Source organism: Alosa sapidissima, chromosome 6 (genome assembly GCF_018492685.1).
Source record: "Alosa sapidissima isolate fAloSap1 chromosome 6, fAloSap1.pri, whole genome shotgun sequence".
Lineage (NCBI taxonomy): Eukaryota > Metazoa > Chordata > Actinopteri > Clupeiformes > Clupeidae > Alosa > Alosa sapidissima.
Genome location: NC_055962.1, coordinates 8,197,837 through 8,213,162, shown reverse-complemented (window position 1 = coordinate 8,213,162; position 15,326 = coordinate 8,197,837). Strand labels below are relative to the sequence as shown.

Sequence of the window (15,326 nt, the reverse complement as noted above, 5' to 3'; positions counted from 1 at the left end):
GAAGATTTTTTTTTTGGTTTCTGTCAATCTGAACTTTACTGTGTAGGTTAATCCCCAAACAAATGGCACTTTTGGAAGCTGGCAGAGGGCAAATAAGTTCACGTTCATGTTTTAGTCCAGTGTTTACAGTGCAGATGTTCACAGGTTGACTGATTGGCACTGACTGGAACCTCATAGGTTAACAGCAGCACTCTCTCACTGACGGGAATAACTTCATTAGCTAATGTCATAGATGTATCCAGGGGCGCAGCTACCCATTTTTTGAGGGGTATGCAACAACAAATTGCCCCCCCCCCAAAAAAAAAAAAGAGTGAAGTAGTGCTTCAGTGATGGTCTTTTCATGTTCTGTGTGTTTTGGAATTTATTCATCTTAGTCTCCATGCGTTCCCTCTGTTTGCAGGCAGTGTGTTGTGAGGACTGCTGCCCTGAGAACGCTGAGTGCATTCTGGAATATTCCAAATGTGTGCCACTTCCATACTGAAGAAGTTCCAAGCCCGCAAGAGAGTTCACTCACCAGGTAGACACACACACAAACACACACACACACACACGTAGAATCGCATATAGCATTATAATGTGTAAGCATGTATTTGTGTCTGTAACTGTGTTTAGTTTATCCCCTCTTTTCATGTGTCTGTTTGTTGTTATGACTGTGTAGTGGGCTCCATCAACTATCCAGGGCAATGTCAGTCCGTCTGGATGGCACTACCTGCTACTTGATGATGTCTGATAGCCATGGCTGCTGCCTTCAACGTGGTGTAAGTGTTTGTGTTTTGAATGTATTTTTTTTTGTTCCATGGTGAGGGCTATGGGTTATGTTATTATGCATGCTCTAATTTGCTTGACATATGTGCTATGTACTTAAAATAGTCTTGAATTTTGCAATTTAGCCACTTTACCATTGTGTTGGTGGTAATGTTAGTAGTGTTGTGAATATCTGCCAAACTGATCATAATCATTATTTCTGTAATTGTACTGCAATTCAATTTATTGTACAGGATGCATCGTTTTGTTTAATCTTATCTTATCTTTTACTCATCTTTTACTGGCAGAGCCCTCACAAGTAAACTGATATCAAGACTTAACATAGATGGTGATGGTGGCAAGGGTGCCTTCAGAAGGTAATTATCATTTTTGTTTGTACACCTGATTGACTTACCTTATTTTTTTGATGCTATGATTTTGACCTTTATCAACAATAACAAAATGTATGGCAATTGCTGTTTTATTTTTTTAGGTGCTATCCAGCAGTCCCAGCCTGGAGCCAGAAGCTGCTATTGCAAGTCAGATGGGGGAGGAAAGGTGGTGTAAGCAAGAAGGCAACAGCTGCTGCAGGCAATGTTGCAATTAGGTATATCACATCACACAGACATACTGCTGCTTAGACGTGTTGGGTCACTTGTGTTGCAGGTTAACCACCACTGTTGATTAATGGGTACATAAAGCACTCAATATATGTATATCATTTTTAAAAATGTCTCCAAATGGTGTTAAATGCCAGTTTTTGTTGTTTTTAGCATTAGCGGGGTTTTTTTAAGCAATTCGGTGATGACATCACGTTGGGGGCTACATGATCTGCGCTTCAGTCATTTCAATGCATTCCAATGGACATCACGTTACACTTTCAACATAAAGTTTGTATATTTACACTTCGAATTTCATCACAGCATTTATATCACAGCTAGCCTATGATCTACCAATGGTAATAACGTTGACTGATATCAATTTAGAGCTGCTGTAACTAGGGAAGCGAGTGCATTTTGGCTGCTGGTCGAGCTCACCCCGCGACCAGCAGATGACATGATCTATCTAGCTATCTATCTACCTGTCTATATATCTATCTAGGCTATCTATATCTATTTATCTATAATCTGCGCTATCTACTGCTGAACACTCTCTTACTCGTCTCTCTTTTCTCCTCTCTCGTTACTTTCAAGGGTCTCAGGTGACGTAATGCAATACATTGTGGGGGAAAGGAGAATCACTTCAAACCGCTGTGAAATAGTACCTACTTTTTCGTATTATATTCCATTTTGTGATACTCAACAACATCAAATAGAATGGATAACAGTTTAAATGTTTATTACCAACAAGCAAATTGTGCCCAAAATGAACCCTGCAACACGGCCTTTAAAAAAGGTCCTCTTTATCAAAAGAAATGCACTGGACATTTCTAAGTGTACCCCAAACTTTATAATGGTGGTGTATACATACTGCTTTACTTCTAACTATTGCACCTGACTTCGAGGCTGCTAGTGTAGGTTTGCTTTTATTTGTCACACAAGCTTGCATTACAGGTGCTAGTAGTAGTTTGCAGGTGCTCCAAGAGATGTTGGGTAACGTCACTTCTGTTGATGTTCAAACAAAACAGAGAGCTAGCTCGCCCCTCCCTCCCCTAGCTGGAACAGTTTGTTATGTTTCATGGTCCAGACTAGACCAGGCCGTTTTTGGAGCCTGGGCTGTCCACAGAGACCACGTTTTTTTTACATGGTATTCAGGGGACAGGCAACTAGCGGATGATGAGGTGATGTTTCCTGTATGTGACAAAAAATGTTTTAGTTTAGAAACCGTGTAACATTAGCTAGCTATGAACTTGCTAATTAGGGCGCCGCCAAAGCCCTTATTAGACATTCCCTGGCGCCGCTTACTTCACACAGTGTGACTGATGGACGTTATTTGAAAGTTCAGTGATCGGAATATCCCTGATTCAAATCTCAGAGAATGTCCAAAGGCTTTTTCACTAGTTTTTGACAATAATGGTTTGTTGTTTCCTCTTTTAGATGCGGTCTTTAGCAAACCACCCTGACCCGAATAATGGACACCATGGGAAGATATATGAAGCATGCACCGGAGAGGGTGGGTGGTGGTGGCCGTCGGAAGACACTCCCTGCTGTTGCTGAATGATGCCATCGGTATACGCACAGCCTCTCGCACCACATACACCTGAGTTTGGATAGATCATTTATGTTGTAAAACATAAAACAAAATAAAATAATGTAAAAAAATATATAAGTTGACTGGTTCTTGATGGAGGTGTTTATCATTTTTGTGTGTGATAGGCCTACTGCAAGTTGCATAGGCTAATAAAGGTAAAATGTTGAAGCAATGTTGCAATATCAACGTTTATTCAACGGTAATTTGTAGTTGAGGCTTTAACCATGTTGGATTTTACTGCGTTGTTTCAATGTTGCAATATATCATATTCAACAGTGATTCACTGTTGAGGCTTTCAACATGTGTTCAATTATGTTGAAACGGTAGATGTTGAAACAATGTTGTGATATCAACGTTGATTCGATTTGCAAATCCAACAATTCAACGTTGATTCACCCTTGGTATCAATGTTGAAATGCCAACAGGGTAATGCACCATTTAACAATACTTCGGTTGTCACTTTAAGCGAGTCTAAACGGTTCTCATAACGTAATTTTACCAGCTGTTGCTCACAAAGGATAAGGCTGATCCAACTCTAGCCTTTGTTTGCTACATTGACAGCACAATATTAAGCTATTAATATTAGGATTGTTAGGAAATGGAAACATGAAATGAGTTGTTGCTAGCGTGACATTTCTGTTTGCAGTTTGCCATTAAATGTTCAGTATGAGCATGGTAGCCACCTAGCTATCTTAATGGAATAGGTTATATTTCAATCGGCATATGCTTAGCAAACGCTAGTTAGTCTGGTAACATGAACATGAAACATGTGCCTCCAAGCACAGACGTCACACTTTAAATCCTACCTGTTGCTTTTCACCATCCAATTATTTAACTGCTGTCGCATCCCATCCTGACATTCCATCTCATTTTCCCTTTATTTTTCTATTTTTAGCCCCCGACAGCTTTTATGCGTTATCCATCTTTTTCAATAGACGAAAACTCAATACTCGTAGGCTACCTGCTCACTCAGCGCTCACAGCGCCCCCACTACCTTTTCTATGTCAAAATTCTATGATGGAATCTTATGAGATAGGGCGCCTACTCTTGCCTGTTAGTCCTCTAAAATGTTATTTAACATTGAGAAAATTCAGAAATGATTTAGAAACCTACAACAGTAGCTACATATAGAATATACCAAATATATTATTATTATTAGCCTATTTTTTTTTTTTTACCATTGCTTTGGCGCCCCACGGTGATGCGCCCCTATGAATAACATGAACATATAGCGCATGCCCACTTTTTGCGCCACTGGATGTATCCCAATGGGCTAATTTAATTTCAATTTCAGTCCAATGTCCATCTATGCATCACACTTGATATTGTCTCCCAAATATTCTATAACATTTGGAGTGAAGTATCCTGATTAATTCATTTTTAATATATGATAGTTGCGTAAAACATTGCCTGTATCCGCCAGGCTGATGACATCCACACTTGCCACCTCGATGGCAGTGGGGTTGGGGCACATGTGTTTGGAGCAGAACTTCTGCTGGTTGTCTCCCAGTCTCCAGTTCTGGTTCGGATGTCACGTTCAACCAGTCTGTTCAGCACTCAAATAACATAATGACAAAAATGCACATCTCTTGTTTATGTTTTGCGCACTGTATGCAGACGCTGTATGCAGCGCTGTATGCAGAGTACAAACCAAAGATTTTAGAGTGGAGCTCTACACACACACACACACATACACACAGCATTACTGATCCACATCTCTTCACCACACATATAAGATGATGTTGTGTGAAACACATCTTGGTTGTGTAAAACACATCTAAGCCAAGCAGATATGCTGGAGCTGAATACTGGCTATCAAGATGTCCTCTGTGTGTGTAATTTCTGTATGTAATGTATAACATCCACAAACTTTTCAATTGTACAGTGTCCTTGGATGACTATAATTTGTTTTATTATTATCATTATTATTAATCAAATCTGAAAGAAAACAGTAGTCAAGAGTTGGTACAGTGCAAAAAGCCACTCAGAACATGAAGAAGAATTCAGAGGCCTAACAAAACTTAGACAGTCCATATATCCAAAAACCATAAATCTAGCATCTTCAGACACTGTAAGAAAACCAGAAACTGTCCAAAGTTTAGAAAACAAGTGTAAGACAACTAGTGTAAGCAAGAGTAATATTTCTGACACACTCAGTGACATTCTGAATGTGAAAAGGGTCATCATCTGTAGATATGAATTTCTAAAATGATAAACCACAACTTTATAATTTAAAGCAAATACTTTTGTGGACCCCTTGGCTATGGGTCGCGGACCCCACTTTGGCATCGGTAAACTTGCATTTACCAGGGTCTGGGCATGCTTTGTATAAATTCTATTGTAGCTAATTCTTGCACCATGGTCAGTTATAGTCAGTGTATTGCAAGTGAGGTTTGGTGCAATAAGCCAGGGTTAGAGCCATGGCTAAATAATCCCTTGCAATCCACTGGACAATTGCCAAAATTAAAAAGGTCAATCTTTCCAAAATGAAGGGTTTCGGGCCTACATTGTATAACACTGTTTAAACACAGCACTACAATGTGTAATGCACCAACATGTATTTTCATAGTCCATTGATTATGTCATACTCCACTGATCATTTTGATCACTTGATTAGTTGTTTAATCAATATAATGACAGGAAATGGAGAAAATCTTTCTATCAGTGTTTAGTTTACAGTCATAAATGATTTAGTAAAACAAGAAATATTCAATTTGAGTTGCAATCAGAGATTTTTAATTTAATTTTCCTGAATCATTACATTAATTTGAATTATCAAACTAGTTGCCAATTCATTTCATAGTTTACAACTAATGGATTCATTCTTGCAGCCTTAGATTAAATGCTGTTGTTTTACTGTTTATTGTCATAAACTCACCAGAAACACCATTCCTTTCACTGGATTACATAGGTCAGCGTTCTATTGCATAGGCTATACAAGGACTCACAGTCTACAAAGAGGTCTGAGTTCAAGATACAGGTCACTAGTGTGTGAACATGAGAACCAGCATGTCTCAGCCTGGCCAGCCAAGCACCTCTCAGTGTGTCAAAATCCTCACTGTCTATTAACACATCACACGTCTCACTCACACACACACACACATAGAGAGAGAGAGAGAGAGAGAGAAACAGACACACGCACACACAACATGTAAGGTAAACAACAGTATGTGTGACAAGGAGGATTAACTTAGATTTATGCATATACAAGATATTTAATTCCAAACAAAAATGATGATTTAGCAGACACACATTTCTTCATTCACACAGCCATTCCCTAACATGTGTGCACTTGCAGTAAGCTATAGTAGGCTATATATTACAGTAACAGTTTACAGTATGAGTATATAACAATGTATTTGTTGCCTGTGAAATCAGGCAAACAAGTCTGATTTATACAAATGTCTGTGGTATCTATCACACAGCTAATCATAGTGTGTATTTAGGTGAGGAGGTCGCGCAAGAGTGTGAATGTGTGAGTCTGGTTTCCGTTGAGACGCTCTTTGTTTTATCACCTTTTTTACACACAAACACACACACACACACACACACACACACACACACACACACATACACACAATACCACCTGTGTTGGCACAGCTAAGTGTGTTCAAAGTCAGTTTAGGAGAGGAGGTCAATAGAGTGTGTGAATGTGGGTTCAGAGACAGTAACACTGTCTTTTATCACCTTCCTCTTTGATGGATTACTCACACCCACATCTAATTAGACAATTAAGCAGAGAAACACACTGACAACACACAGACAGAGATACACGCACATACACGCTATGTTATTGTCATTATAAAAACATATACAATTTATATCCTTTTTTACATGTGTACTGTGTGTTGTAACCTTTTTTCCAACTCTGGTGGTGCAGTCATCGATTGCGCAAGAAGTCGTGTTTGTTTATGTTTATGTAAATGTATTAACCAATGCCCCCCCCCCCCCCCCCCCCTCCCCAAAACAACATACAACCAAGGACCAAACAAAACACCAGGGAGGCAAGCTCACCCTTCCCTTCAGCATTCTCAGAGGAACTCCAGGGTTTTGGTTTTGGTTTTGGTTTGGGGACAGGCTGCACCCACTTTCTTTGTTTCCAGTTTTCGGAACCTGGGCTGCCTGCAGAGCGGACTTTTTTTTATGGAATTGGCAGCTAGCGGGTCGTGAGGAAATGATTGCTGAATGTGACAACAAACGTTATGGGTTTGAAATTGTGTACGATCGATGACTGCAGGGTATACCATGATGTAGGAACAAACCTTCCCAGCACACTGATACTGCCAACATTGTACATCCATCTGGACATACCAGTATGTGAACTGTGCACTAATTGGAATGTCATATTTTACAAACTACACACATTATTATCGTAAGGAGACACCCAAATCTGAAAGATTAGACTCTAGAGCAACAGTTAAGCACTTAAAGTGACTCTCCAATTAAAATGTCATAGGAACTTAAAAAGGATGTGGTGCCAGTGGTCTTGGCTTCGATCATTGGCTAGAGAAACATTTCTGTGGATGTTGCAGAATATCCATCTGGATAAGTGATGGGGATGGAGAAGCTGCACCTATCGTCTTTGTAGGCCTACTGCTACTACAGTACGATATTTAATGCAGTCAAGTTATCATACAATATTCAAACTATAGAGTTAGGTCATATATATATTAAACACTGGGCTAGCCTAAATTGTATACAGTATATATATGTGTGTGTGTATGTGTTAGTGTGTGTGTGTGTGTGTGTGTGTGTGTGTGTGTGTTTTTGAAAGTCCAATAGGCCTAATCCTCTTGAGGAGTGTAAAGTCCCCCGTCATCTTTGCACTGGTTCCTGAGTTAATTAATTCTGTCAAATATAATTTCCTAGACGACCTTTGTCATCAGGAACGTACTTCAGGGATGCGTTTCCTGAAAGTGTCTGAAGAAATTGGTAAATGATAGCCGAGATTTTAGATCTCAGAAAGAAGAGCAAATACAAAAATAAGTGACATGAAAAATAATTTATTGACGATAAAATTACAAATAAATAATAACCTTCCATCAGAACATTATACAAAAATAAAAAAGTCTAATGAAAATAAATAAGTTTACATTGATATTTACAAGTTGTACATATAAATTAGAGAATATATTAGGCTAGACTCGTTTTACAACCTCTTAGATCACAAGTACACTTCAGTTCATTTCTTTCTCGTCCTCCTCGTCACTGTCCTCATCTTCTTCATCGCTGGATTCGGCATAAGGGCAGATGGTCGCCTGGACGGGACAGTTTTGGAGCAGCACCTCTGCATCATTGTACAAATAATCAAAGCATCGCGATTTCGGCCAGAACAACCTACCGAAAAAGAAACTCGAGTTAGACATCACATCGGCATGAACCATGATGCTTACTGGCTTTATTAAATGGGTAGGCCTAGCGCAGACATGGGAGATGGCTTTACACTATAAGACTTAATTTGCAAGAACACTTACTTCACAGGATGGACGAAGCCGGTGGGTTTCTTCTTGGCTTCTGGTAATGCAATAGAGGCGTTGGTACGTGCCTGAAATAGAAAATAGAAATAAACATAAGGTTTCGACGGACAGACAGTAAAGCAAATACAAATGTACACGGCAACTTATTTTTTCTTTTCTTTTCACATTTTGAACTTTAATTACCGAAATTGAGCACGTCCTTCGCCCACACTGCTCTTGTGCCCATGGTCTCCACAGAGGGGCGCGCTCTTGTCCTATGTTTTCATGGGTATATCCAGTGCGTGCTGAATGGAAGTTGCTTAGAGAGGTGCGCTCTTGTCCTGTGTTTTCATTAGTATATCCAGTACGTCCTGAGTGGAAGTTGCTTATCTCCGTTGATCCGAAGTGGCAGGTAAAATGATCCATCGTTTCTACGAGCTGTAGGCTATGTGCGTGCTGAAGTCCTCAGAGTCTGCGGTGGAGTGTGTCAAGCCCCGGAACAGCTCGCCATTTTATACATGGAAAACAACTCGTGCCAAATTGTGGCTTGACACCTTCATACTGGCAGGCGACGCGTGCTCCGAAGGTGCGACATCAAGCGGATGTGTTGAGGTGTCAGCTGCGTATGTTGTGCAAATGGTCGCATTCCATTTTATACACTCAGGAAAGGAGTAGCATCGGCCTACTCTAGCGGTTGTCGTGTTGTGGCTATTGGCTACTGCTATATAGTTTGAGTCTGTTTTAATTAAAGTTAACTCTGAGCCACGTTATGCTCTGTGTGTTGTTACGACACCACCGATAATATCAGACTACATTTGCATTGTGCATTGATCCCAAGCCTTGTAAATGAGCGTCCTACACAAAACAAGGGATCTAAAACCATCATCCAAAATGACATCCATACAGCCTGTACAATCATGTCTTTTCTGATAAAAGGCTATGTGCCTTTGGACTAAATACAAAAGTTAAACTAGTTGTATTTGTTTGGTTTGTTTTCTTTATTCAGAAACAACACTTAGTTTACAAGAGTTACTGGTGACATGAACCATTACAACAATTGCATGGAAAATAAGATTTTCACATTGAGGTCAGGGCAAAGTGGGGGCCTGTGAACATGAGAACCAAGAGCCACACACACCTCTGTGTTTCTCGCTGCTCACCTCTTTCAGTGTCAAAATCCTCACTCTATAAGCATGTCTTCCTCTCTCTCTTTCTCTCTCTCACACACACACACACACATAGCATTACTGACTCACATCTCTTCACCACACATATAAGACAATGTTGTGTGAAACTCATGTTTGCTAAGGAGATGCTTGAGCTGAATACTGGCTATCAAAATGTGTTTGTAATTTCTGTCTGTAATGTATAATGTCCATGAACTTTTTAATTGTACAGTGTCCTTGGGTGACTTGAAAGGCACTTATAAATAAATAATTATACTATTATCATTATTATTATTATTATTATTATTAAAATCTGCAAGAATTAGCAAAAGCAGTAATATACAGTTACAAAAAAATGGGGGGGGGGGGGGGGACTCGTGGTCTCGCTCTATAATTACGAGTCCACCTCCTTCCAATGTAGGTCGAGACCGAGTCAAGGCCGAGTATTTTTGCTTTCAATTCCGAGACGATACCGAGTAAGCAAAAAATGGTCTCAAGACCGGACTCGAGTACTACAACACTAACATCAAGAAACATGAACTATTAGGGAGATAGTTGTTAATAATGACACCCGTACAAACTATGTACATTAATCAATGATCAATTAGCATTTAAGTTTAAAGTTGGCTTATCAAATTAGGGGAACTTTGATATACAGTATCTGTGAGAATTTCAGCCATTATTTGGCATGGGATAATTCACCCTTGGTTGCCCCTAACCTAGATTCACACACTGTGTGTGTGTGTGTGTGTGTGTGACATGCTAATAGAGAGTGAGGATTTTGACACACTAAAAGAAGTGAGCAGCGAGACACAGAGGTGTGTGTGGCTCTTGGTTCTCATGTTCACACACTTGTGACCCTTGTCCTGAACTCTAACCTTTCTGAGAGTGCAGACTTACAATCTTGAGATCCCTATGTGTTTTTGTTTTGATATGTTGATATGATATGGGGTGGTTATGTGTTGATAAGATATGGGGCAATGATTTTATTGTGGTTCGGGAACTGGGCTTTGAAGTGGAAAGGCTTGAATTCAAGTCCTGCCTGCCAGCGTTGTACTTCTGAGCAAGGCACTTAACCCTGACTGAATGAATATGTTGAACAGCCTCACACTTCATACATGCCTTGTATGTGCTTGAAGCTTAAGTTTTCGTCCCCACTGGAAATGTTATTGGAGTAGGGAGATGATAAATGGTAAAGACACATTTCTACTCTCAGGTGTGTTACTAGTTACTCTGCCTCATTTGCAATATAACGTCTCACCAAACAGGAATGGAATGTTTACTCCTCGTTTTCTCCTTTGGTTCTGAAAAGTCTTGGCGGAATCTTCTTCTTACTGTAGTTGTCAGACCCTTGTCTGTGTTTGTGTGTGTTTTCCCAATATGGGTAAGTAATATTTGGAACAGGTGTGAATGTAAATACTGAATGTGTATTTACTGTAAGTCTCATGACCTTACCACAGGTGTACCCGAGGAATCAGTATTATGGCCCCTTCTTTTCTCTATGTACACCACTTCCTTAGGTGAGATCATACACTCTCATGGATTCGCCTGTTACTCTTGTGGATGATACTCAATTCCCAGCTGATGACTACTATTTCAGATTGTGTTTCAGATTGTATTTCAGCATGCCAAGCAGATGGTACTCAACTATACCTGTCTTTCTCACCTGATGATTACTGTTTCAGATTGTATTTTGGCATGCTAGGCGAATATTATTCAACTTAACATGTCTTTCCCACCTGATGATTCTACTGTTATTGATTGGTTTTATACATGCCTCAGGGATATTTCAGTCTGGATGAAAAATTGGTACCTCCAGTTTAATATATCCAAAAGTAATATTTTGGTGTTCCCAGCTAATACAGCTACTCGCCAACAGATTAGCAGCCTTCCTCATCTTCTCTGACCCCAACTCAATTGGCACATAACCTGGGCGTCACCATTGATGGTTGACTACATTTCTCTGAGCATGTAGCCTCAACTGCAAAATCATGTCAGTATCCTTTACAACATTGGGAAAATCAGACCTTACAGTATCTGACACAATATGCCACACAATTTCTTGTACAGGCTAGATGTTCAGAATGCTGCAGCATGTCTGGTCTTTAATCAGCCAAAGAGGACACATGGAACTCCTCTCTAAGTTACTCTCAATTGGCTTCCTGGATCTGTTCCCTGCTACTTGAATTCCATGATCCAGCTCTACGTCCCCAATCGCCCACTGAGGTCCTCTGATTAGAGTCTGCTGTGTTGACCAGGTCACAAGACTTAAGACTCTTGTACTCTGTGGTTCCTCATTGGTAGAATAAGTTTCCTAGTGTTCTTGTGATAGTTTTGGGACTTTCAAGAGGGGGTTAAAGACTCATCTGTTCAGCTTACATGTAATGAATGAATTAATTATCTTACAGTAATGGTTTGCATGTTTTTTTTGTGTAAGGTTTAGTTAATATAAAAACATCTGTCTACATGAAGTGTGTGTTTGTGTGTGTGTGTGTGTGCGGGCGAGCGCATGTATAAGTATAAGTATATATAATCTTTTGATCCCGTGAGGGAAATTTGGTCTCTGCATTTATCCCAATCCGTGAATTGGTGAAACACACACAGCACACAGTGAACACACAGTGAGTTGAAGCACACACTAATCCCGGCGCAGTGAGCTGCCTGCATCAACAGTAGGCCACGGCTGCCCATGCAAGTGTGTGTGAGAGAGAGAGAGAGAGAGAGAAAATGAGACGTGTTAATAGATAGTGGGGATTTTGACACGATTAAAGGTGCGGCTGGCCAGGCTGAGGTGTGTGGCTGCTGGTTCTCATGTTCACACACTAGTGACCGGTGTCTTGAACTCTGACCTCTCTGTAGAGTTCTATCTGTGTGAGTCCTTAAACAGCCTATGTAATATAGCTTACATGATCCAGCAAAAGGATTATGTCTGTGGTGAGTTTATGAACATGCATGCATATTTATAAACATAAGCAGTAAAACAACAGCATTAAAGAATCACTAGTGCAGTGAACTCTACTGTACAAAAACAGTAACATCTGAGGACTTATTCAGAATTAGTTGCTCTGTCAGACTGGCATTATCAGTTTCAGAGCTTATTTTAAAACGATTAAAGGTACAGTTCAAGTTTACACCACATGGAAAAGTTCTGAAGCACCCAGATGCTTTAAAACTGTTATTATAGTTCCTGCAGATGCTTTAAAACTGTTATTATAGTTCCTGGTGCAGCGGTGGATCGCATGATACGATTTGGTTGGTGATTATTACTGGTTGTGGTGCAAAATTATTATCAACATTTCTACAAAGCAAGCTGCGCTTGCCAAGTAAGGTAGCCTAGAAGAACTCATCCTTTAGAATGCTTCCCTTCTTCTTGCAAGCAATGTTTACGACCATTTGCGCAGTTGTCGCCTCAACACGCTCCCGCTTCTGGCGCATGTTTGCGCACCTCGGTAGCACGCGTCGCCTGCCAGCATGAAGGTGTCAAACCACAATTTGGCACGAGCTGTGTCTCCTTTATAAACGGATACCTCGCTCAGAGTGGACATACTTACTCGAAGGATTGAGCACTTGCATCGAACACTCAGGAATAATCGTGTGGAGTGCTACCTGTCAGACTAGGCTTATGGAGATCACCATGAATTCTCGCCTTGGACATAACGGATATAATAATGAAAGCACAACTCACGAGTCAACACACGAGCGTGCTCTGTTTTGGAGACCGTGGACACGAGGACAGTTGGAACAATGGCCGGACTCTCATGGGGTGAGTTTATAGGAACCATAGCCTATAAATTAACGGATTCATAAAGGCTATTGAATCAAGTCAAGTGGACAGAACGACTGAACAAAAACTGTAATGTTAATATAAAAAGTGAACTGTTTCTCACTGTTTCCTTCATCCCACTTATTTTCTTTTTCTTCCATTTCTTTCTCAGTTTCACGGCAAATCCCTGGTTGAATTGTCAGATGCAAAGAAACCCAACAGCTTTGTACATCCTGTAAAGTGAGTCTCTCATCTTTCAATCACATCACTTTGGCAGAGTTTCTGTTTTTATCACACGTAACGTATCGTATTGTATTGGATTTCGGTGGTTTCTAACACAAACCTCGTTTCCTTTGTAGGTTATTCTGGCCTCGATCGCGCTGCTATGATTACCTGTATCAGGACGCCGAAGCGCTGCTCCGGAACTATCCCGTCCAGGCGACCGTCTGTCTTTACGCAGACTCCAGCGACGAGGAGGACAGTGGCGAGGAAGACGAGAAAGAAATGAACTAGACATTTATGAATGAAATTTAAGATGGAGCATAATATATTTTGTAATTTATTTCGGTGTAAAAATTGTAAATAGAAATTATTTAATGAATGCTTATCAACAACTTAATTTTTGTAACACTCGTTCTAAGTACCACTATTTATATTTTAAGATATTTAAATTATGACTAAATTGTCCAACTTAGGATAAAAATAAATCTCTAAAAAAATAATTTCTCTCTGTTTACTCTATTCGCCTAATTTGTTTGTTTTGTCTACACAATGCCAATGTTGTTGTTTTGCTGTACTTTCCTGGTGAGTGTTCAAGTGGGAATCACTGAGTTCAAACATATACTGCCAGGTTTAGTCTTTCCCAGGGAAGAAAAATGGCAAAAAGAATTCTGCACTATTTAAATAGTATTTATCGACAGAGGAAGAGTCCATGTGCTAAGATGAACTGTCTGCAGTCCAGATTTGTCAAATTAGGTGCATAATGGAATGAAAAACATGACTAAGAATACCCCATACTTGTGTGCAGCTGAAATCCTATATCGGGGAGTGATGGGACAACATTTAATTCTCAAAACTCTAGCAAAGGGTCTCCTCAGTTCCTAAACATTTACAGAATTTTGTTAAATGAGGTGAAGCAGCACAGTGGTAAACATGCTCCCTTCCCAACTTTTTTGAAACATGTTGCTGGCATCACAAAATCAAAATTAACATATATTTTCCATGTAATAGTCCAAATTTTCAATTTCAACATTTGATACTTCCGTCAGTACACTTTAATGCAGTGTCCTGTGTGTACTGTGTGCTTACTCGTGGACTGTCTGTGTACAAAAGCGATTTGTATAAGTGAGTGAGATGTTTCCCTCCAGCATGTCAATACAGGAACTGAGCTCCTGTAGCCTACTCTGGAGTGCGTTTCCCAAAAGCATCGTTGCTAACTACGGTAGCAACTAACATGGTTGCAACTATGTAAGTACGACACAACTGTTCCCCAAAACGATAGTGTGAACTATGGTGGTGGAACTTACATAGTACGATGCATCGTGACACTGCGTCAGTGTTTCCCAAAACCATAGTAGCAACTAACGTTCGCAACCACTATCGTAAAGTTGTGTAGTTACAGCTACACCTCTCGACCTGTAGTATGTAGTAAGAACCATAGTAGACGACGTAACCCTGATGACGGAACACGCAGAGGACAGATGGATGAGAGGTAGCCATTAAACGATCCCATAACATTGCTGTGGGATACCATACCATAGCATTGCTGGAAGCTACAATTGCACATTACTGGACAACGTTATGTGGTACAGTGGAAAGTGAAGTGTTGTGGAGTTAGCCCACAACAGAGCGGCCTGTGGTGAAGTGCTATGGTGACCGCAATCATCTGTGTTGTTATTATTCGTGAATTTACATGTAGCCTAATGCTAATGTGTCAGCACAGATTCTTTCGAACACCCGTTAAGTTAAGTAATCTGGTGATAAAGCTTTTGAATGCCAACGGTATTG

At 40.1% G+C, this 15,326-nt stretch overlaps 1 protein-coding gene and 1 long non-coding RNA gene across 3 annotated transcripts; both read left to right on the top strand.

Moving 5' to 3' along the window:
* The first annotated feature begins 409 nt into the window (after window positions 1-409).
* Window positions 410-2,926, top strand: LOC121711475. 2 transcript variants are annotated; one of them, XR_006032340.1, is made up of 5 exons: window positions 410-517; window positions 659-758; window positions 1,053-1,121; window positions 1,238-1,351; window positions 2,781-2,926. It is a non-coding gene; the product is annotated as an uncharacterized LOC121711475 (long non-coding RNA). The 2 variants fall into 2 exon arrangements; XR_006032339.1 differs by lacking the exon at window positions 2,781-2,926 and adding an exon at window positions 1,518-1,839.
* A 10,264-nt stretch (window positions 2,927-13,190) lies between these two features.
* On the top strand, window positions 13,191-13,880 carry LOC121711962 (protein ripply2-like). The gene is made up of 3 exons (XM_042095860.1): window positions 13,191-13,319; window positions 13,492-13,559; window positions 13,679-13,880. The coding sequence occupies exons 1-3, from the start codon at window positions 13,191-13,193 to the stop codon at window positions 13,830-13,832; spliced, it is 351 nt and encodes a 116-aa protein (XP_041951794.1). The 3' UTR covers window positions 13,833-13,880.
* The last annotated feature ends 1,446 nt before the right edge of the window (window positions 13,881-15,326 follow it).

Bases quoted from the DNA above. Each gene is read 5' to 3' on its own strand.
- LOC121711962 (XM_042095860.1), top strand. From the start codon at position 13,191: ATGAATTCTCGCCTTGGACATAACGGATATAATAATGAAAGCACAACT. The intron at 13,320-13,491 runs GTGAGTTTATAG...TTTCTTTCTCAG, and splicing joins AATGGCCGGACTCTCATGGG to TTTCACGGCAAATCCCTGGT. The intron at 13,560-13,678 runs GTGAGTCTCTCA...TTTCCTTTGTAG, and splicing joins AGCTTTGTACATCCTGTAAA to GTTATTCTGGCCTCGATCGC.